The sequence below is a fragment of the Chrysemys picta genome, chromosome 3 (genome assembly GCF_011386835.1).
Source record: "Chrysemys picta bellii isolate R12L10 chromosome 3, ASM1138683v2, whole genome shotgun sequence".
NCBI lineage: Eukaryota > Metazoa > Chordata > Testudines > Emydidae > Chrysemys > Chrysemys picta.
Window position 1 is genome coordinate 21239985 of NC_088793.1, and position 24037 is coordinate 21264021.

The window sequence follows — 24037 nt, forward strand, 5'->3', positions numbered from 1 at the left end:
ATTTGTTTTAAGGGAAACAATTGACAAAAAACACTCAAAACAGCAGTTTACCCATTTTCAACTGCTTGTCTGTACTTGTATCACTCAAAGTTCATTTAGCTTTTACAGGAGAGAAAAATAAGGAAGGCCAACAGCCTGCAATGGGGTTTAGTTGTATTTGGTAGTTTGGGACTGAAAGACTAGAAAGCAGTCACAATATTTTGCTTTGGAAAATAACTGCTGAGCATGTGCAGTACTGGTTTCTCAAGAGGTGTTGGTAAGGGTTTGCACCTGCCAAAATATAATTTATATAATAAGCAGTAAGGGTTATTGGGCTAACCATTTTTTAATAAAGATCCCTTGGCCTTAACACAGATTTACACAATAGACTTTAATAGCTCATAGTGAGTACATAATTTACACATGAGCCTTGCCTAAATACAAATATAAAAATAACACCACTGACCTAATGGATTCTTTGTGGTCTTTTGCATCAATTAAATAGATTTTGCTGACAGGATGTTTGTGTTTTTTTAAGCTAAATTTTGTTTCAGCTTCACACATGGTATATTAATGATTTTTTTAGAAGCTGGGCAAAACCCAAAAAGTGAAATAAAAATGATCACCACACAGATACTAGATTAAAACAACATTCCAGGGTCTGGTATCAGACAAACTCTGAACATAACATTCCATTGTGCCTGAGTACAGTAGCACATTTTGAAGCTGCTCTTCAGGAAGGATCAATCTTTGAAGATCCACTGTTCATAAATTATTGTAACACTTAAGCCCAATGAAGTGGATAGTACATAGACCTTCACCTTTAACATTGAACTTCCTGGCTTTCTTTGGCTCCAGTAATGTAACTTTCACTTGTTTGGTTCCCTTTGAAATGCACAGGAAGGAAACAGTTAAAAACAAGTTTTTACTCTTGTAGCTCAGGCTCAATTCAAGCCAAAGAAAGTGGTCTGACTTATAAATAAATATATTACATCTCAAAAGGAATCATAGAAACTGTGCAGCACTGAACAGCAGCTATCTCATGTGCTTTGAGATGTGGAATACCAGATTCTTTGATGGACCCTAAAAGGTGTCATTCAATACTAAAAAAAGTCCAAGCTTTTCTTTCTCCCCCTCTTAAGAATTGGTTTTGTCATCTTTAATTCATAAAAGCTACTGCAGAGCACAAGACAGGAAACTGATGCTGGAGTACTGGCACAAGTACATCAAGAGTAAAGATGTTTTTATTGGCTAGGCTACACCTCTTTTACAGCTTTCTTGGCACAACTTGAATACTGTGGCCTAATTCATTCCTGAGAGCCCGTGTATCGTGGCACCATGTACCAAAAACAACATTAAGAGGTCCAGTCTGACTTACCTTTTGGATGCCAAGGGTCTGTGAACTCGTACTTTCCCACGCCAATAGTCCGTAGCATTTGTACCCCATTTGTGGTCTCCTGATTGCCCGTCTGGTTGGGAGGAAGCGGAGGAGCAGCTTGCCCATTGGTAGCTGGAACACTATTGGGTAGGGCAGCTGAAGGCAGAGCAGGTGGTGGTGGAGGCAGAATAGGGCAAGTCATATGACCATTCCCTACTGCAGTGTGGCCTGGGTGAGTCACCTGACCAACCCCAGTCATAGAGGACATGATCGGCTGGCTGTTAGTGTACAAAGGCTGGCTTTGCAGGTTCACAACCATGTTATTCAGAGGCTGTGAAGGCTGCTGTTGAAGCTGATAATGAGCTGGCATTAATGGAAGCTGAGGGGTAACGTGAGGAGGGAGTGAGGGTGTAACTCCAATGATAGGGGCCTGGACGTTCACTGCTGGGCTGAAGGTTGGAGGCTGAGTCATTCCATATGAATGAGTTATAAGAGTTGGCTGACTACCCGCTGCAACTGTTGTAACCCATGGTGCTGTACCTGGAACAGAGAGGAAAAAGGAAAGCTAGCAATAAGAACAATTTTGCCCCTCCCCCCCCCAAAAAAACCCCACCACACAAACTTTCTCTTTATGTAAATGCTGCCCATAAATGAACCTTTTAGTAGCACCTAAGGTTTCTTTTTTCTTTACAATATATAAAGTGGTGCAGGATCTGGAACTATTCCAAACTGATAAGTGCCTAAAATTGCTGCAGTGATGTGAGTGCAATTGTTAAAATACTGATCAGGTAACATGCAGCATGTTTACAATTTTATGTATTTCGTGCTTTATGCAGCTTAAGTATATGCTTCCAAGAAAATTAACCTCTTTCCCCACCGTGCTTTCATGGCTCCCTGACAAACACCCTGCATGTGTAATAGTAGTGCTCCAGCCACTACAAAGAGGTTGCAATTAGGCATCTGGCATAGCTGCACAATGTACAGTGTGTGTTTGGAAGCTGGAAATCGTTTTAGGTAGTTCTGGACATAAAAGAGATCTTAAAGTACTACCCAGTGCTTTTTACTTTGGCAAAAACAGAGAAGGGGAAAAACACATTAATGAACTTGCAGGCATCTTGATACCTGGTGTATAGGAAACTTGAGGGGGTCTTTACAACGAGAGAGAAAAATCCAGCTGCAGTGTGTGTGTGTGTATATATATATATATATTCATAAGTCACATACATATATATATGACTTACAATAAAGTCTAATTTAGAGAGGTAATTGGAGATAGTGTATTGAATTTGCTTTGAACTATTTTCCCTAGTAGAATTACAAATAAGGTTGAAAACATACCTGGGTTTTCATTCTCCCTCATCTGTTTAGAGGGTGGTTCATCTGTGTCCCAGGGTGTAGACTGATTGATGGGTGTCTGTCCCCACCTAACACTAGTTGCAAGTCCTTGAGGCTGATTTTCAGTCTTGGAAATGCAAGGCGTCTACCAGAAAGAGAGAGAATACATGGAATAAAAATGTTAAGAATAGATGGAATACTAATTGTACCTGAAAGCTAGCAGCATTTATTGTTGTAGTACAAGAACATATCTTAAGATCTTTAAATATCATTTTTACCCAGACTTGCACTAAATGTCAGTACTGCAATACAAACAGCATTTGAAAAAATATTTCTGGAAAAATGTAATAGAACAACCCCTCCCCGCAAAAAAAAAAAAAAAAAAAAAAACCCAACCCAACCAGGATTTTCAGAAATAAATTGCTCTGCATTCTTTTTTTAACCTTGATAATATCTGTTCATATAATCACCGTTTATATAAAAAATGGAACAATTTTCTGTTTGCTCAGTCTTTAAAAAAAAAGTGAGTTTTTGTTTAGCAGGAAGCAGGAGGAAAAAAAAGAGCTACTTTATAACTGCAGGACAAATTACCATAGAACTATAAAGAGAAGACTTAGTATTTAGTGTCTGGCAACCCCTAAAATTGAACACTAATAATAATAAAAAAAGCACAGTGTAACTGTCTGCTGCAAAGTGGCTATGCTGGCAGTTCTTTAGAGCTGTTAACATAACTGTAAAGGAGTGAAAGGAGCAAGGCTCACTAATCATGGACGGGGGCATAATCAGAATGACAATCATGTAAACAATCACACAGGATTAAATGTTCAGCTAGGCAGCCATACAGTTTCCCTGGTTCCTCCCAAACAACTCATGATCCTACTGAAAAGATGCCTTTGAGTGCTCCAGCAGGTCCAGTTTTTCTAGAACTGCAGCCTATTTCATTGCTGGGGGATTAAAAGTGTTTATTGGTATTAGCAACCATAAAACAAATGGAACAAGCTGCCGATTAGTCAGTGAATGAGCATTGAGGAAACAATATTTAGAGCCCTCAAGCACATAAATCCTGTCTGTCAGGTTGACCACTTGTTGCTCTATGTTCCGAGGAGTAATTTGGCCCTAAAGCTGAGGGACAAGAAGCTGGCTCTATAAATGTTCTTGGTGCTGCTGTCCCAGTTGCAAGTTCTGTCAGAACTGCAAACCCCTTTGCCCTCAGCAGAACCTGAAATCCCCTCTATCAAACCCATCAACTCCCCCATCTCCAGCCCCTCAAAATACATCTGCTTCTCCACCAAGTCCATCAGTTGTTCCCCTTCCACTCCAAATCCATCAAATTTCTCACTACTCCCCCTACCTCAGAATGTCCCCATGCCTAGGGTGAACATACATCCCATTTTGGCCAGGACAGTCCCTTTTTTAAACCATCCTGGGTGTCTTGATTTTTTTGGCAAAAGTGGGCATTTGTCACATTTGCTCTTGCCAACATGATCGGGGGTGAGGGTGGGGAGTGGTGATGCCCGCACAGGTGGGGGAGGCAAGGCTTGGGCGGGGGCAGCAGGGCTTTAGTGAGCAGTGACGCCAGCCCCAGCCTCTCGTGTGTGTGTGCGGGGGGTAGGGCTCGGGCGAGCAGCGACTCCTCATGAGCGGGGTGAAGGACTTGGGACAGTCCTGCACAGGAGGGGGGGAGGGTGGCGCTCAAACTAGCTCCACAGGTGTCCTGTTTTCCCTTTCGGAAATATGGTCACCCTACCTCTGCCCTTCATCTTTCTAGCTAACGTTTCCCCCTGTTTTCATCCCAATCCCCTCTGACTCCCTCATTTCACCTCTAGGCTCTGCTTCCTCTTAATCGCCAGCCCCTCACCAATAGCACCTTTCTCCCTTGAGCTTTGGAAGGTGCCGGGGGTTCTCCTTCTTTCTCCTAGAGCAGTGGGGAGAGCTAGACCCAGTAGCCAGAACAAGAAGTGGAAGATTGGACAAATGACCAGGGAGGAGTATAAAAATATTGCTCAGGCATGCAGGAGTGAAATCAGGAAGGCCAAATCCCACTTGGAGTTGCAGTTAGCAAGAGATGTTAAGAGTAACAAGAAGGGTTTCTACAGGTATGTTAGCAAGAAGAAGAAAACCAAGGAAAGTGTGGGCCCCTTACTGAATGAGGGAGGCAACCTAGTGACCGAGGATGTGGAAAAAGCTAATGTACTCCATGATTTTTTTGCCTCTGTCTTCACGCACAAGGTCAGCTCCCAGATTGCTGCACTGGGCAGTACAGCATGGGGAGAAGGTGACCAGCCCTCTGTGGAGAAAGAAGTGGTTCGGGACTATTTAGAAAAACTGGACGTGCACAAGTCCATGGGGCCGGATGCGCTGCATCCGAGGGTGCTAAAGGAGTTGGCGGGTGAGATTGCAGAGCCATTAGCCATTATTTTTGAAAACTCATGGCGATCGGGGGAGGTCCCAGATGACTGGAAAAAGGCTAATGTAGTGCCCATCTTTAAAAAAGGGAAGAAGGAGGATCCGGGGAACTACAGGCCAGTCAGCCTCACCTCAGTCCCTGGAAAAATCATGGAGCAGGTCCTCAAGGAATCAATTATGAAACATTTAGAGGAGAGGAAAGTGATCAGGAACAGTCAGCATGGATTCACGAAGGGGAAGTCGTGCCTGACTAACCTAATTGCCTTCTATGATGAGATAACTGGCTCTGTGGATGAGGGGAAAGCAGTGGATGTGTTATTCCTTGACTTTAGCAAAGCTTTTGATACTGTCTCCCATAGTATTCTTGCCGCCAAGTTAAAGAAGTATGGGCTGGATGAATGGACTGTAAGGTGGATAGAAAGCTGGCTAGATTGTCGGGCTCAACGGATAGTGATCAATGGCTCCATGTCTAGTTGGCAGCTGGTTTCAAGCGGAGTGCCCCAAGGGTCGGTCCTGGGGCCGGTTTTGTTTAATATCTTTATTAATGATCTGGAGGATGGTGTGGACTGCACTCTCAGCAAGTTTGCAGATGACACTAAACTAGGAGGCGTGGTAGATACACTAGAGGGTAGGGATCGGATACAGAGGGACCTAGACAAATTAGAGGATTGGGCCGAAAAAAACCTGATGAGGTTCAACAAGGACAAGTGCAGAGTCCTGCACTTAGGACGGAAGAATCCCATGCACTGCTACAGACTAGGGACCGAATGGCTAGGTAGCAGTTCTGCAGAAAAGGACCTAGGGGTCACAGTGGATGAGAAGCTGGATATGAGTCAACAGTGTGCTCTTGTTGCCAAGAAGGCTAACGGCATTTTGGGCTGTATAAGTAGGGGCATTGCCAGCAGATCGAGGAACGTGATCGTTCCCCTTTATTCGACATTGGTGAGGCCTCATCTGGAATACTGTGTCCAGTTTTGGTCCCCACACTACAAGAAGGATGTGGAAAAATTGGAAAGAGTCCAGCGGAGGGCAACAAAAATGATTAGGGGTCTGGAGCACATGACTTATGAGGAGAGGCTGAGGGAACTGGGATTGTTTAGTCTCCAGAAGAGAAGAATGAGGGGGGATTTGATAGCAGCCTTCAACTACCTGAAGGGGGGTTCCAAAGAGGATGGAGCTCGGCTGTTCTCAGTGGTGGCAGATGACAGAACAAGGAGCAATGGTCTCAAGTTGCAGTGGGGGAGGTCCAGGTTGGATATCAGGAAAAACTATTTCACTAGGAGGGTGATGAAACACTGGAATGCGTTACCTAGGGAGGTGGTGGAGTCTCCTTCCTTGGAGGTTTTTAAGGCCCGGCTTGACAAAGCCCTGGCTGGGATGATTTAGCTGGGAATTGGTCCTGCTTTGAGCAGGGGGTTGGACTAGATGACCTCTTGAGGTCCCTTCCAACTCTGATATTCTATGATTCTATGATTCTATGATTCTCCCTCCCCGAGTCTGCCTGGAGGCAAACAGCCTTCTTTGTGCTGCTCTCCCTGCTGGCCAGCTGCTAGCACAGTATAGCTTGAGAGAGACAAGGTGGGTGAGATAGTATCTTTTAACTTGATCAACTTCTGTTGGTGAGAGAGCTCACCTGAATTAGACCTCTGTGTAAACTTGAAAGCTTGTCTCTCTCACCAACAGAAGGTGGTCCAATAAAAGATATTACCTCACCCACCTTGTCTCTCTAATATCCTGGGACCGACACGGCTACATCAACACTCCTCCTCCAGAGAAACATTTTCTGGTTAAAACTGTACTTTTTTCCTATAAAAATGTAATTTTTGATGATTTTTTATGAGAAGTCATGAAATGAAAATTTGGTTTCTATTTTTTTTCCTCCAAAATCAATAATTACATTTTTAATTTTTTGTTTTTACCACTTTTCTCACCTTCTGCCTTACCCATTATTCCCACTAAGCACAATAAAATGAATAAAGCCCAGGCTTTGGTTTTGTTCTTTTTTTCACATTTTTTTCCTTCTGTAAAATTTCAAAACATTTTTGACTTTGGAAAATGTCAACAGGAGGAAAAAACAAAGAGAAAGAGGAAAAAATGAAGGGAAAAAAATCCTCTAGATAGCATTAATTCTATTATACTGTAGTTCAATGGCAAAAAACGGAGGGGGAGGGAACAATCAGAATTTTGAATATTTTTCAGTTTGGACAGTTGCCTGTGAAGAATCTCATGTGAAAAATTTCAAATTAAAATTTGTTAGAAATTTTTCACAGGGGGAAAAAATGGTTGGGGTTTTTTTTTTGACCAGCTGTTCTCCAGACATGTTTCTCTCTGTGCAGCTGCGCCGCTCAACAGCTGCACCACTCAACTGCTGCCAAGCCACTCTGCACAGACGATGGAGCACTGCAGATACCACACCGAGCACTGCCGACCTGCCCTCCACAGGACTGAAAACTGGTAGAAGAAATGCAATGCTGTTGTTCCCTGCCAGCAAACTGGGTGCAATATATTCTCCTGTACCTTTTATATTTACCCCACGCCTATGTTCTACAGCAGCAAATGCAATATATAATCAGTAGAGGGTAGGAGGCAAGACCTTTTCCAGAAGGAACCCAACATTCATATTTAACCCCCATATATGACACAATCCATCTGTGGCATCTTTCTAAGTGCTCCTATTTTAAATTTGGCAGCTGTGTGCTGTGCTTCTTTGTTGTAAGTTCTGGGGCTGGCTGAAGTGTTTATAAAGCATTTTTAAAAATTAACTGTAACATCATCATCAAGAGGTGCAGAACATAATGAAGTAACCATCAGACCTTATCAGCGCAACTTTTCTCACACCCGGACACCACTAAAATTGTTTTAGGGTAAATAGTGGAGTAGCTCTAAAGGCAGATGAAATTATATCAGCATCCTGAAGGATACAGGGCCACACATATGCCATAACTGTAGCAGAACCCCCATAGTATATCCAGAAGTGGGTTGAAAATAGAGCACTAGGTCCAACCCCCTTCCAAACACTGGGAAAATTCAGTCCCAAACTTCACAGCTTGAGGCTGTCTCTCCAGCAGATCAAACCACAGCACTAAATCCAAACACACCCTGAAGTTTAGGGAAATTCACATTTGCATCTGGACTCAAACTCCATAGCTCGAACCTATTTCTAATTATAACTATGAAATGTAGGAGAGACACTTACTTAGGCCAAAGGAAACAAAAAAGCATGACCACAGTGGGAAGAACCCTGCTGGTTTGCTACAATAATAAATCTATTTTGCTTCAGCAAAATATTAGAACTTTTTCAAGAGAGCATTTTCACAAAGCATGTTCACAAATCCCGTTTCTTAACAGTTCAGTGGATTTAAATGCACAAGTCCAGCACATTGATTTCAAACTGCACTCTTAAGCTTGTATTTATTTGACTAGAAACAGCTACAAATTTGTTGGTATGAAATCACAACACGCACTAATAAGGCACAATTTAGACAATACTGGATGGAAAAAGGCGAAAGCAGCTTACAAAACTTCCTGATATTTACTGTATTTCTAGACTCTGCTCTAAATTCCAGGTTATTTTTCTTACTGTACAAAGGTTTACATTACAAGTGTTACATGTCTCTGACTTGATTGCAGAAATTACTGCTTTTCATATTTGGAAAGATTAATTATTTCCAATATTATCAGACATAGGGACCTTGGTTATGTGTGTGCGGGGGCACAAAAGTACTCATTTCAGCTTCTCATGTATAACACAAATGACTAAAAAATGGTCTGCATTATGCTAGTTGTGTATAGGGAAGAGCTGTGTTCCATTAGTGTTATGCAGACTTCACAGAAGCTAATTGTACTATGTCACACTTTTATCTTTAGCTTTCATGTCAGATGCTTGTTGGAATTAAACAAGGAACACATGAAAAAAGTGAAATGCATTAAACAGAATTCTATCAGGTATGCATTTAAAAACGCTGCCAAATGCCTATTTATATGAAAAGACAAGAAGGTCTCTAGAAGGTCTATTACAGCCCATCTCATCAACAGCATGCATTTCAGAAATGGCTGAAACACACAATAGACCACAGAGAATACTCAATCAATACTCAGCATATTTTCAGAGTCCCTTTATATGTATCATTCACTCTGTGTTCTTAATTACAGGTAAATCGCACACAATCTAGGTAGGAGTTTTTTCACTTTTTTGTTTTGTTTTGTTTAGGGTTACCATACGTCCGGATTTTCCCGGACATGTCCGGCTTTTGGGGGCTCAAATCCCCATCTGGGGGGAAATCCCCAAAAGCCGGGCATGTCCGGGAAAATCGGGAGGGCTCGGTGGAGTTCGGCCGGGGCCGGCGGTGAGGGGCCGGGGGCATGGTGCCGGGCCGGGCCGGGAACCAGGGGCGCAGTGCCGGGCCAGGGTCACAGTGCCGGGCCGGGCGCGGTGCCGGACGGGGAGCCGGAGGCGCGGTGCCGGGCCGGGAGCCGGTCAGCCGGGCCGGCGGGGAGCCGGTCAGCCGGGCCGGCGGGGAGCCGGGGAGCCGGGCCCGCGGGGAGCTGGGGAGCCGGGCCGGCGGGAAGCCGGTCAGCCGGGCCGGCGGGGAGCCGGGCCGGCGGGGGGCCGGGGAGCCGGGCCCGCGGGGCGGGGAGCCGAGGAGCCGGGCCCGCGGGGCGGGGAGCCGAGCCCGCGGGGAGCCGGGGAGCCGAGGGGTGCGCCGGGCCGCCGGGGGCCGGCAGTGCTGGGCGGGCCGGGGGTGGTCGGCCGGGGCCGGCACCCCAGGGCCCGAGCCGACCCAGGCTGGAAACGCCGGGGGGGCCAGCCTGGGCCGCGCCTCCTCCCCCTTACCTGCTTCAGGCTTCCCGCGAATCAAATATTCGCGGGAAGCAGGGGAGGGGGCAGAGACTTTGGGGAGGGGGCGGGGTGTGTGGGCGGGGCTGGGGGCGGGGCCGGGGGCCGTGGAGTGTCCTCCATTTGGAGGCACAAAATATGGTAACCCTAGTTTTGTTTAAAGTTTCATTTTAAAAGGTATATAAATTGTAAGTTGAGGGTTAAACTGCATCTGAAACCTGCTACATTATGAACACTCTGAACAGTGACTGATTTTACATTTTCAATACAGAGAGGTGAGTTCTGAAGAGTCTGTTAGCTTTAGTTTGGAACTTCCTGCTGCTTTTATCAGTTTGATATACAGCTAAACATCAAATGAAACTAGCTTTACGTGTGGTGGTATAAATAAAGGTGCTTAGGACTAGTCTACACAACAGTTAGGTCAACGTAAGCTGCCTTGCATCAACCTAGTAGTGCATGTGTCTATGCTTAAATTTGTCTCCCACTGATGTAAGTGCCCCATTATGACAGCACAGTAACCCCACCTCCCCGAATGGCGCTGAGCCATGGTCAATGTACTGAGGTTGATGCAGTGCACGTGTAGACACTTGGTTCGTTACCTATGTTGACCCTAACAGTCTTCCAGCAGTTGTCCCACAATGCCCAACACTGCTTTTGTCACAATTGTGAACTCCACTGCCCAGAGATCACGGAGACCATAAGCCCCCCTCTCCCTAAAAACCCTGTGAATTTTTGAAATACCCTTTCTTGATTGCTCATCTTGGCAAGCACACCTAGCAGCTCTACACTGTTGTGTGCGACTGCCCAGCTGACCATGCTGGCTACACACTCCTGCCTGGAGTAGACAGGAGATATCGGATCTCCTGGGCCTGAGGGGAGAATAGGCTGTGCAGGCACAGGTACGACCAGCCATAGAAATGTGGACATCTATGAGCAGATTGGACGAGGGATGCAGGAGAAGGGGTACGACAGGGATCAGCGGCTGTGCTGCATGAAAGCGAAGGAACTGCAGCAGCCATACCAGAAGGCCAGGGAGGTCAACAATCAAACTGATGCTGAGCTGAAGATCTGCTACTTTTATAAAGAGCTGCATGCCATATTTGGAGGAGACACCACCAGGAGCCTGCAGACCACCATGGATACCTCCAAGGAGCCCAAGACACAGACCCCAGGCAAGGAATTAGGAGGAGGAGGAAGAGGAGGATGGGGGACAGGTGACCAGAAGATCCAGCTATGATGCGAGCCAGGACCTGTTTGAGACTCCACCACAGTCCAATCAGTCCCAGCATTCGAGCATGGGCAATACCTTGGGTAAGTACGTAAATGCATTTCCCATTACAATGATGTACTGATGGCGCCCCCAACTTAGCAGGACACAGCTATTGACATTTCATTAATTTACTCGTACTAGAAGAGGTAGTGGTACAATAAAGAGGTAGCGTTGTTATCTGCTTTTCATTCCCCTTTAGAGTTAGGCAGGCAGGCCATGCGGAGCAGTTTGTTTATGTACACAGGGATGTCCCTTAAATCCTCCTGAAGAGATCTCGATGAAACTTTCATGGTGCTACTCTGCAATTCTCTCCCAAAGGTTTCTGGGGGTGGCAGCCTTATAGCTTCCTCCATAGTAGAATAGTTTCCCACACCAATCTGCAATAACTTTGGCAGGCACCATTGCAACAAACAGGCTAGCAGCATACGGGCATGGGTGGCTTCAGGATGCCAGTAGCAGGTGTGCTTTCTGTGCCTCTGATATCCCCAGGAGCGGGATATCAGCTAAAATCACCACTGCCTGGGTAAAATTGTACCAGTATTCAGTGCCATTGCCCTATGCTCATAGTTTCACGCAACCAAGCAATTCTCTCCCCATTTCCCTTGCCCCTGGAGGGCACTACTCACCATGGCTGGTGATGTGAGTGGTGCTGTGCACAAGCACTCTGAAGCAGAAGTGTCAATAAGCAGTCTTATTTAGCTTAGAGTTAAACTAATTAAATAAGCTAATACCCATGAGCTGCCGTATAGAACTGCATCTTACACCTTGCAAGTTGAGTGAATGCAACAGAGTCAGACAATGGGGAGGAAGGCTGATCTGTGTTTAAGGCACACGACTGGAAGTCAGGAGACCTGTGTTCTACTCCTAGCTTTACTACAGATTTTCTGCATGGTCTTAACCAATCACTTAACCACTCTATACCTCATTTCCTTACTACGGGTGTTGTAAATTTCAATACTTTAATGTTAGTAAAGCACTTTGAGATTCTCAGGTCAAAAGCATTATAAAAGTTCAAAGGATTATCACAGGTGTTCAGATACCACAGTGACATGCATTATAGAAAGGTCAATACAGTAAATTAATCAAATGTAAATAAATTATTGCAACCTGAAATTGCTTTGGACAATAGACTGGCTAGTTTGTGGCTATAGTAACTACTGATCTACTAACAATTGGCTGAACAATTCCATCACTCTACTGGGCTTCGTTTGGTTCCTTGCATTTTTCTCTTTCGTACGCCTTTCTTTTTTTATAAAGGGCCTTCCCTTTTAATCAAGAGTAATGAAAAGAAGTTTGATTTTTCCCGGATAGGCCACATGTAAGCTGGAGCCTTTCAGCATCAGATGAATCTCAAAAATGCAGCAAGGATCTGTTTGAAAGATAATGTATGAAAAATAATGTAACCCTCTAAGTAAAAAATGGTAGCATGGGTTTCATTGTCAGGATAAGTCAATTCTTAGGCCTAAATAAAAAATGGATGGTTCAGGGGATTGATGAAATGATAAAAGTGACTTTCACCTCAAAATTGATGGAAAGCCTTCCTCTCCTGAAGCAGTTTGCTCAGTTTCCTTGGATTATCATTAAGAATGCAATCGAATCCTGATTTGGTGCATTACCTTACAAACCTCACAGGAGACAGATTATCTTCCCACTCAGACTTCACCCCCAACCCATTTAAATCTGGCTGGTGTCTGGATCCATGGTACTAGAACCTGGTCCTGTGGAGCTTGAGACAGCTGATGTTCCCACAGCACCATCATGAGGCCATGCAGAGCCACATCCAAGGAGCACCATGGAGATTAGGTGCCATAGGATGTATTGCCCAAAACATCCATAGTGACAGTACTCTGCGTCCCTCTGATTGGCCCACACATACTATTTAACCCTACTGGATGCCTCATGAAGTTGTCTGGGCAACCCCACAGACTCCTGGCCTGCTGCTACTCCAGACTTCACCTCATTTTCTGATCTCCAACCCCTGCCTGACTCTGACCCTGACTCTTGCTTATCGATCCTGGCTCTAGCGATTACTCCAACCCCTACTCAGTGCCTACCGCCTCCTGGCCATCGTTGACTTGTGGGCACCAGCCCCGCCGTGACTGCTAGACCAGTCTGCCTATGCCCCAGTCCTTCAAAACAGGCAGCTTTCAAAAGAGTAAAATGTAGTGATTATATTATTCGAAGACATACAGAGAATACAAAACTAGGATTAGACTGGTTCTTAAACCACAGAAATAAAGCCAGAAGCCCTTTTATCTGGCTATAAATAACAAAAAACACTCTGTCAGAAACAATCCCTCTCAATTTATAAGAAAATTAATTCCATTACAAATATAAAGGATGAATGGAAAGATATGGAATTACTCCAGAGTCTCATGAGGGTAACTGAGAGCAGAGTTGCTCCACAGTCACCTGGTTAGCCCATATTACATAGGTTTACTAGGTCACTAGTAGCTGTCAAGATAACCTATCTTTGAATAGCCTTTGTTACCTTAAGGTAACATGGTTTAGAACGCTACAGTGAAATGACACCTAGTTTTTTGGTCAATGAGACCTTTACGGTCAGTGAGAATCCAGGATCAAATGATACAAATAACACGCTACACAATATGTCCGTTGAATTTAAAAAAAAAAAAAAACCAAGAACATGAAACACTTCCTGGGAGGTCCTTACAGTGCACTTTAGCAATCCCCCAAGGGGCTTGTAAAACTGCTGACATGCCTCCTGCTGCTGCTCAAAGTGCTAAAACCTCTTCAAACAGTTTCATGGGCAAAAGGGAACTGAAATGGATAAAGTGTTCTTATTTGTGATTCCCAGCAGCTGAAGCTATTTTACTATGGCCTTCATTTAAAGTGATGGATGAAGAGTGGCGATTCTCTGTTCCAATTATCCAAAAGAGATTGGGAATGGCACTTTAATACCGAGATAATGTATCCAATATGCAACCTACTTTATTTTCTCCCCACACTGAAAATAAAAAGGCACAGACAGACAAATGCACAGAGGCAAACATCCACTCCCATAGAGGTAATCAGGGATCAAAACAGCTACAATGTAATGAGCAAATTCCCCTTAAACAGTTAGTTATTACTAGCTGTAACCAGCAACAACTCGAAGCCCTAAACAGGAGTTGAACCCTGCTGTGTTGATGCTGTACAAAGAACACTAGTGGATGGGGTCCCCATCCCAAAGAGTTTACAATCTAATCTGTAGTACTCATTCCTAAATATTGGATAAAGCAGGTATTTTCAGCATGCACATAAAAGGCTGGCAGAAGTCCAGCAGCAGAGTGGTGGCTATCCAGTTTATTGCACCCAGTGCAGCATGTATAATTACCTGCCCTGTAGGCAGGTGGCATGTGTGTACATGCGGTGCAAGCGGCTCATGGCCCTCAGAGACCGAGTACAAGTTCTTGAGACCAGAGTGGCTGAACTGGAGGAGCTAAGGAAGGTGGAGGGGTACATAGGTAAAGACTTACCAGGACACGGTAGCGAGGTCCACCCACCATCTGACAACCTCACTGCTTTAGAGGGGGATCAAAGTCTTGGGGAAGGAGAACATCAAGCTGGAGCAGAGGGAAATAATTCCATAGTTGGGACCCTCCTTCTAGATGATGTCATGGTATCCTCTCATGGTGAGGATACCTCTTCAGGGCAGGGCATCCCTGTTATTAGGAAGGGACAGGTAATAGTAATGGGGGATAAGATTAGAAATATAGATAGTTGGGTTTGTGATGACTGAGAGAACAGCATGGTGAATTGGCTGTTGGGTGTGAAGATTGGGGGTCTCTCAAGACATTTAGATAGGCTTATGTGCAGTGCTGGGGTGGAGCTGGTGGTTATGGTACATCTAAGTACCAGTGACATAGGGAAAGGTAGGAGAGAGACCTTGCTGGCCAAATTTTTAGGCTACTAGGTAAGAGATTAAAGTGCGGGACCTCCATGGTACCATTCTCTGAATTTTTTCCAGTTCCATGTGCAGGGCCAATAAGACAGGCAGAACTGTGGTGTTCGGAAGAGGGATTTAAGTTTACTAGTAACTGGGGAACCTTTTGGGAAAGGAGGAGCCTATACAGGAAGGATGTGTTCCATCTAAACCAAAATGGCAGATGAAATTCAATGCTGATAAATGCAAAGTAATGCAGGTAGGAAAATAGAATCCCAATTATACATTGGTCTAAATTAGCTGTTACTATCCAAAAAAGAGATCTTGGAGTCATTGTAGACCGTTCTCTGAAAACATCTTCTCAGTGTGCAGTGGCGGTCAAAAAAGCTAACAGAATGTTAGGAACCATTAGGGAAGGGATATATAATATAATACCATTATATAAATCCATGGTACACCTATACCTTGAATACCGTATGCAGTTCCGATTGCCCCATCTCAAAAAAGATATATTAGAACTGGAAAAAGGACCTAGACAAGGACAACAAAAATGATGAGGGGTATGGAACATCTTCCACAAGAGGAGAGATTAAAAAGACTGGGGCTGTTGAGCTAAGAAAAGAGACGACTAAGGGGGATATGACAGAGGTCTATAAAATCATAAATGGGGTGAGGAGAAAGCTAATGAAGTGTTATTCACCCCTTCACATAACATAAGAACTAATGAAATTAACAGGCAGTAGGTTTAAAACAAATATAAGGAAGTACTTCTTCACACAACACACAGTTAACTGTGGATCTCTTTGCCGGGAATGTGGTAAAGACCAAGAGTATAACTAGGTTCAAAAAAGAATTAGATAAGTTCATGGAAGAGAGGTCCATCAATGGCTATTAGCCAAGATGGTCAGGGATGCAACCCCATGCTCTGGATGTCCCTAAAATATAACTTGCAGAAGCTGGGACTGGACAATAAGGGGTGGATCACTCGATTATTTGCTCTGCTCTGTTTGGTCCCTCTGAAGCATTTGGCACCGGCGCCTGTCGGAAGACAGGATACTGGGCTAGATGGACCATTGGTCTTACCCAGTATGGCCATTCTTATGTTTTAAGAAGGCCTTTGAGCTGGTCCATTGACAGGAAATAGTGCTATTTTAAAAGGGAAATAAATATATTAAAACTCTAGCGTAATGAATTAAAAATCTAAAACAAGAGGAGTGTGCAGGAGAGGCAGAAAATGAGCTATCCTGCAATAAAACCTCATTCGGGAACTTGTTCATGAGTGGAGAGAAGAACTCATCGACCTTACATTTCTCATTAACAGCCAATTCAACCATGATGCAGCATTGGTACTCTCTTTTCAAAGCTTATCTGGCAGCAATGAAAAAGAGAATAATATAGTTAACACACAGGAAAAATGTTGGTACCCAGCAAAAAAAGATAAAATAAATAAATAAATAAAAGAAGTCTTAAATTTTAGTAGAGTTGAGTGAATAATTCATAACTGGCACCTTAAACTCCATCCAGAAATCAACAGACAGCCAATGAAGATTATGGAGCATTGGTGGGATATGCTCAAAGTGAGATACAATACATCACTTAACAGGAAGGCACTGCCTTCTGCACTAACTCCAGTTTCTAAAATGATTTAATGTGCAGCCTCCCATACAGTTTAATAATTTAATCTCCAGGACACAAGGGCACAGATGAGAGTGGTGAGGTCCACATCCAAGAGAGAGTTGCAACCTTCTTTACAACTGCAGATGGAAAACAGTCCCCTCGTCACTGCTGCTATGATCATCTATCAGTAGCTGTGAGTCTAAGAAGACAAGCTGACAGACAAATGGCAAACACATACTTAATCAGAGGGGCTGATATAATTTTCCCCATATCCTCTGGTTGCTTCCCCTAAGCAACCAAAATCACCCCAATCTTGTCTGGATTGAGCCTCAGCCATCTCATTCTCATGCATGCTCCAATCATTACCATAACATGAGATAGCCATTCAATTAAACCCTCTAGATCAGACAATGTAGAGAGAGCTGAGCATCATTAACATAATGAAAATATATCAACTCCCACCCCCTTCTTGACTAAGACTTCATATACACATTGATCAGGAAAGGTCATGTAATAGAACTCAATTTGAGAATCCCTGGGCCAGAAAAGCAATTACCCAAACCTTCCTTCTCTGATCTCTCAGAAGGAAAAGAATCAAACCATCACAAGGCAATCCCAACTCCGCCAGTTTGGGTCCATAGGCAAGTCAGCAGCACCTCCTTGTTAATGGTTTTGAAGGCAGCTGATAGATCTAACAGTATCAGCATGAGCACCTGATTTTTATCCATCACCAGGAGGAGATCATTGACTAATACTACCAGTAAGTCTCAGTGCCATACATAGGTCTGAAGCCATATTGACATAGGTCAAGGAGATCCAAGGTGTCTAAATACTGTGGGTTGTCTCACCACAGGCTTTTCCATTGTCTTAACCAGAAATGGAAGACAGAAAAAGTTCTATAGTTGACTAGATTGTCAGCACCAAGGTTTCTTGAACAAAGGTCATGGCACTCTTTCCTAAAGAAGTATCAGAGGGGTAGCCGTGTTAGTCTGAATCTGTGCCACAGGACCCTCTGTTGCTTTCCTAAAGAAGGTTTTGATAAGCTCTATCATTAGAGGATCAAATATTTGACCACTAATGTCCACCAATCTGGAAGGAACACTGCTGGCATATGGATCCAAAGCCCAGCTTGTGAAACTAAGTTTTCCCAGCACATTCAGAACCTCAGTGCAACGTTGGCCTAAACTCATGCAGAGAAGCTCTGTTTCAGCTCAAGCAGTTCCTGCTCTGCTACCATGGATGTGCACAACTCCATCCAAATTAATGAAATATAGATATAAAAAAATTCTCATAATAAGAAGCCAGTGAATCATCACCCAGAAGAACATGTACAAAGCATAAGTTTGCTCTTTGTGATTCTGCAAATGCTACAACGGAGGGAGGAACCTCATTTTTTTTAATGAGTAAGAACGGAGCACTTTCTCCTCTGAGCACATTCTCACATGCATGAAATTAACATACCAGTTGACTTCTGAGCGAGTCAACAAAGCAACCCTGGAATGGCCCAACAAGGGACCATGTTGAAAATTAAACAACTGCCCTGAACTCCTTACTCTGTTTTATGCCACCATCAATAAGGATTATAGCATTAGAGAAATACAGAAGGGTGTTTTAAAAAGAAAAGCTATGTCACTTAAAACTCCAATTCATGCATTAGGTTGTTTCTACAGTGTTCCCTTTTGTTGGTCTGGATGCAAACCTTTTACATTCAAACCTTTCTGAATTCAGTGTTTCAATTGTAGTGCACTCTCTTTGGCAGGAAAATGCATGTTCCTTGCCTACACAGCAGGAACATTAAAAAAATATAAGAGTGGGTTTGTTGAATAGTGTTGCATGATATTGGCTTGATCGATACATCTATTGTCAAGGGCCTATTTTGTTTCTTCGTAAATTTCACTTCCTAACTAGCACTTATGCGCACTCACCCGAGTTTCCATAATCTGATCCAGTTCTCGGGAGAGCTTTCTTTAATGGACAACAGAGAATTCTTTTTCTAAAAGTGGGATCAAAGTATATTTGGTCAACTCTCAAACAAAAGGATAGTCAGCACTGTGAAAACCGTATGTTTACTTTTTATAGCAAGTAGCAATATAAACTCATAGGGCCAAATTCATCCCTGATGTAGCTCCATTAGCATCAACAGAATTATTAAACCAGGGATTAATATGGCCTAAAGTGAATTACAAATCCCAGCTTTGATAGTCTTCCATTAATAAATTGTTTACTCTATGCATAATTAAAGGATAGTGAATTCTGAACTCACTGAGCAATTGTAAATAAAAAACAACAACCAAAAATCCTTTCATATTATAATTTTGATTCTCTTTTCTTTTGCAGAACAACAAAGACTTTCCAAAATAGAATTTATTTACTGTCTACATTTTAAGTAAAAGCCACCTGAAGGATGAGGGGAAACTGACTTACAAGATAAAACACTTAGCTCTGGGACATGTACATTATGTGCAACAAATTTCACATCATACATTAACAGGGCATGGAAGAAACCCCACTTATTAGAATTTACTCAAATTCAATATGAATGTTCAATTAAAACATTTTCTGAAGGTGAGTTATATGGCCACTAAAATTAAGAGGTGCAAAACAGAATTAGAGATCTGCACCTGTCAAGGAGAATATACACTTTAATAATCCATTCCTTTTCATGCATACACGGTAACACCCAAAATGCTGCTTGTTTGCTGGAACTGCATCAATCACGCTAAACATCTGGGCTACACAGAGAAAAAATAATCATGTTTTACAGCAAAAATATTAAGAGTATAGCTCTCTTTTTTTTCATCCAAAATCATATATCTGGATAGTTCTTATTACAAACTTCTCTTCTGGCTGGATTGAAGAAAATGCATTTGAAGGCTTGTCTACATTTGAAATGCTGCAGCTGTAGTGCTTCAGTGTAGACACTACCTATGCTGATGGGAGCATAAGCAATCCACCTGCCCCAGAGGTGGTAGCTAGGTTGACAGAAGAATTCTTCCGTCAACATAGCAGTGTCCATCCCGGGGGATTAGGTCAGTTTAACTACCCATTGCTGAGGAGCGAGGAATTTTCAATCCCCCTTAGCTGTATAGCTGGGTTGGCCTAAATTTTTAGTGTAGTCCAGGCCTTAGGATTCCAACATATCTGTTCAAAACACCACTCTTAGGGCTGGTTTACACTGGGAACTTACATCCACATAGTTACATCTCTCAGGGGTGTGAAAAAGCCACACTCCTGAGAGACGTAGCTATGCTAAGCTAACCCCCAGTGTAGACAGTGCAAGGATGATGGAAGAATTCTTCCATCAATCTCGCTGCTGCCTCTTGGGCAGGTGGATTAATTACAGTGATGGGAAAACCCTTCTCATCATTGCAGTGAGTGTCTACACTGAAGCAGTCTCCAGTGGTGCAGGTTCAACACTCCAGCTGTAGCATTATAAGTGTAGACATATCCTTACCCTTGAATTTCTCTGTTGGTTTCTGAAAGGAGGTTAACGTTCCACAAGCTGTTCTGACTGTGTTCCCAAAACGGAGCTGCCAAGCAGGCATAAAGTCTTAGGGCTCAATCCTGCTTACATTCAGTCACGTAGCTTTAATCATGAAAGTAGGTCAATGCAGGATCGGGCCCTTAGATGGTTGTTTAGATTGACTTATAAGACACTACTGGTATATAAGGTTTCTGGAATACAGAATTACCATGTTAATTTTACTGGATTGTAGCCTTACATCAAAACAAGAGGCTGGTAAGTGTGGTTTGTTTCCATACCTCCGACCTACCAGTAGGAAACTGCCAAATTCCCCTATATGTTTTCTCTCTGTAGAACTGACTTCTCATATTGGTACAAATACTTGAGCTGCTTCAAGCTTCATTCTTCTAAGAGATTTATGGCAAAAGCTTTGCATACCAAGAAATATAAATCTAGCACATTGCTATTAGACATACTTTGCTGCATGCCGTGTTGTAGTAGCCGTGTTGGTCTCAGGATGTTAGAGAAACAGGTGGGGGGAGAGATAATATCTTTTTTGGACCAACTTTTGTGGGTGAGAGGCTCAGATGTGAAGAAGAGCTCTGAGAAAGCTCAAAAGCTTGTCAACAGAAGTTGGTCCAATAAAAGATATTACCTTGCTTACCTTGCCTCTCTAATACTTTGCTGTCCAGAGCCACACAGGGTAACTAAAACAGATCATGGTGTTACTGTGACTAGCACTGCCGACAGGCATGCTGAAGTTGTATTAAGATGCCTTCCACTTTTTCGTTCAAATTCATTCCTCTTATTTTTGAGATATGAACCGGACGATCCCTCGATACATTTGTTGTCACTACAACATTTTATGAAACATTTCTCGTTGGTTGCCAGAGGATATTGGAGAATTTTAAAAGGTAACAACTTCTTTCAGGGTTTTTTTTATTTTTCATTTCCTTTGACACAGGACTCAACGACATTTATTATACACCTCTACCCCGATATAACACGACCTGATATAACATGAATTCGGATATAATGCAGTAAAGCAGTGCTCTGGGGGGGCGGGGCTGTGCACTCCAGCGGATCAAAGTAAGTTCAATATAACGCGGTTTCACCTATAACATGGTAAGATTTTTTTGGCTCCCAAGGACAGCGTTATATCGGGGTAGAGGTGTATATATTTCATGTAGGGTGGGATTTTCAAAAGTGCTTGTTAGTGGCTACTGGAGTCCAGGAGAGAAGAATTGAGTGCAGAGGGAACAGAGTTAGGACAATGGTAAATGCTATTGAATGTCCCAGCCTTATTATTTATCTTCAAATTAAATTTGATCACACTTAATAAAAACACAACAGTTGTGATTTCTTTCTCCAAGAAGCCAAAAACAATGAAAAGGATATTCCACAACACCAAGAGAACCCTGCCACACACAACTCACTACCTCAAAGACAACGTGTGTGTGTGTGTGTGGGGGGGGGGAATGGAGAAAAGAGGAGCCTTTCAGTGACCTCTAAATATCAGAGACTGTCAGCAATGATGGAATCAAATTTTAGTATTAAAGGGCCCTCCATTGGGGACAACCCAACAATCCCAAAATGCTTAAATCGATGGACAGTTACTGTGAGTTCAGAAAATGACCTCAATGACCTACTGTGGTGACTGATTAGGAGATGGGTGGTGTCTCAGGCAGCCAGATCTAAACCTAATTATTGGGATTTACAAATCGAAGTCAATATTTTGAATTGCACTTAGAAGTGGATAGGAAGCCAGTGGAGTTCCTGGAGAACTCAGGTAACATATTCTTTTTGGATAATACTACCTAACAGGTAGGCAAACGCACACTGCATTTACTGTAAATTTTAAGTGGTCTAAATGTAGTCTCAGGTAAAGCATGTGTAATAATCTGATCTAGATGCCACAATGGCTTGGTTTGCTATGATAATCCCGGGATTAGAAAGAAAGGGTAAAAATATCTTGCCAGTTGAATATCAAAATGGCACTCTTGGCCACAAATGCCAACTAGGATTAGAAAAAGTCCAAAGAGCACTGAAAATTGTGACCCTGCTGAATGAAGGATGGAATAACCTCCTTCCCCCTCAACAACTAGTGACAGAAACCATCCTTCTTGCATCAAGGTCCCTGCCCCAACCCACCAACCTCACCACTGTCTATTCTGGGCTGACGTTTTCCAGTCCCAATCCCAGCCACTGCCAACCACTTTGAAAGCACACAGTAGAACATCCATCTGGTTAGAATGAAACACAGAACTGCGTCTCATTTATATACTGACAATGCCACACCATCTTGGCTTAATATGGACCAACTCACAATACCCCTAAAATTCATCAGAATCCCAATGAGGTCATTGGGAACAGGACTATGCCCCATCTCCCCTATAGCAACTTCATATACACATGAAACAGAAGAGGTGACAAAATAGTGCTTATACATAAGGTTGAGCCTTCAAAAGGGAGTGCATATATGTGTATGGCTGCAATATGAGTACTATGAAAATGTCTATCTCCAGTTCCTGCCAAAGAAACCCCCATCCCGTGTACTGATGAAAGAATTAAAACAGAGACTGGCAACATGTCTGTTTTTCTATTGCTTCACGTGATTAATTATTTGATTCATTTTCAATGACTGATTCAATCAATCCTGATCAAATTAACAGCTGAAATGATCAAAATACCAGGGAAAATACAATACAAATGATTTGGTTACTGAGGATCCAATCAAATGAAACAGGATTTAGTTCACCAGGATCACATTAAGTAGAAGTCACTATATAAAATAAGAAACATGTCTGTACTTCTGGGATTTGTTAAATCTGTAATGTCAGAATTTCCCCCTCTCTGTAAGAGAATATATTGACCATTTTAAATGAAATTGTTTTTGTTTCACAACAGTTCTTCACACATGACAAGGAAAGCCTCGGTATCACAATGATGGGTAGTGCTGAAATTATTTATTATAATTTATATTGTGGTAGCACCTTGGAGTGCAGGGAATCAGGAACCCATTGTGCTAAACTCTGTTAAAACACATAATAAAAAGACTCAAAGAGCTTACAACCTCTGCATAAGGCAAGAGACAGGGGAGTACACAGTAACAGAAATGAGTGTGTGATGATAAATGTAGGATAGGCACAGCAATCTCATATAATGGCACCGAATCGTACCTAATGTTGTGACATCTGCAATAGGCATGAACTGAGAGCCCTCAAAGAAACTACCATCCAACAAGAAGTATTTATGAGAGACCTGAGTCTGCCAAGGATGCAGCTGCCAACAAGATTAATAACTATGAAATTAAATGAAGTACAAATATCACTTTCATTTTTAATCCCTGACGTAGGTCTTTATTTCACAGACGATCACAGACCTGCAGAGACAGAGGAGTGCCATCTCACACAACTCTGCCACAACCCCCGTGGTACAGCTGGGAGCAGTGTTGGATGGGTTGCAAAGGGGCTCCATGTCCAAACCTCTTCAGGCAAAGGAAGGCTTCAGAACAGGGGAAGGGAATGTATCTAGGAGTAGAGGGGAATAATTCAACTGGAGTATTGTGTCCAGTTCTGGGCACCGCATTTCAAGAAAGATGTGGAGAAATTGGAGAGAGTCCAGAGAAGAGCAACAAGAATGATTAAAGGTCTTGAGAACATGACCTATGAAAGAAGGCTGAAAGAATTGGGTTTGTTTAGTTTGGAAAAGAGAAGACTGAGAGGGGACATGATAGCAGTTTTCAGGTATCTAAAAGAGTGTCATAAGGAGGAGGGAGAAAACTTGTTCACCTTAGCCTCTAAGGATAGAACAAGAAGCAATGGGCTTAAACTGCAGCAAGGGAGGTTTAGGTTGGACATTAGGAA

The 24037-nt window shown here is 43.0% G+C and overlaps 1 protein-coding gene across 6 annotated transcripts in view; it reads right to left on the reverse strand.

The window, feature by feature from the left end:
* Positions 1-24037, reverse strand: part of KLHL29 (kelch like family member 29) — a 540917-nt gene that overhangs the window by 186233 nt on the left and 330647 nt on the right. For all 6 annotated transcript variants that reach the window (XR_010599378.1, XR_010599380.1, XR_010599379.1 and 3 more), the window contains 2 exons: positions 2696-2837; positions 1358-1897 (listed from right to left, as the gene is read on the reverse strand). Coding sequence is in view for 2 of the 6 variants with exons in the window: in XM_005297329.5 (XP_005297386.1) it covers positions 1358-1897; positions 2696-2837 (682 nt within the window). In the remaining 4 variants the exon portion in view is untranslated. The remainder of the gene's footprint in view (positions 1-1357; positions 1898-2695; positions 2838-24037) is intronic.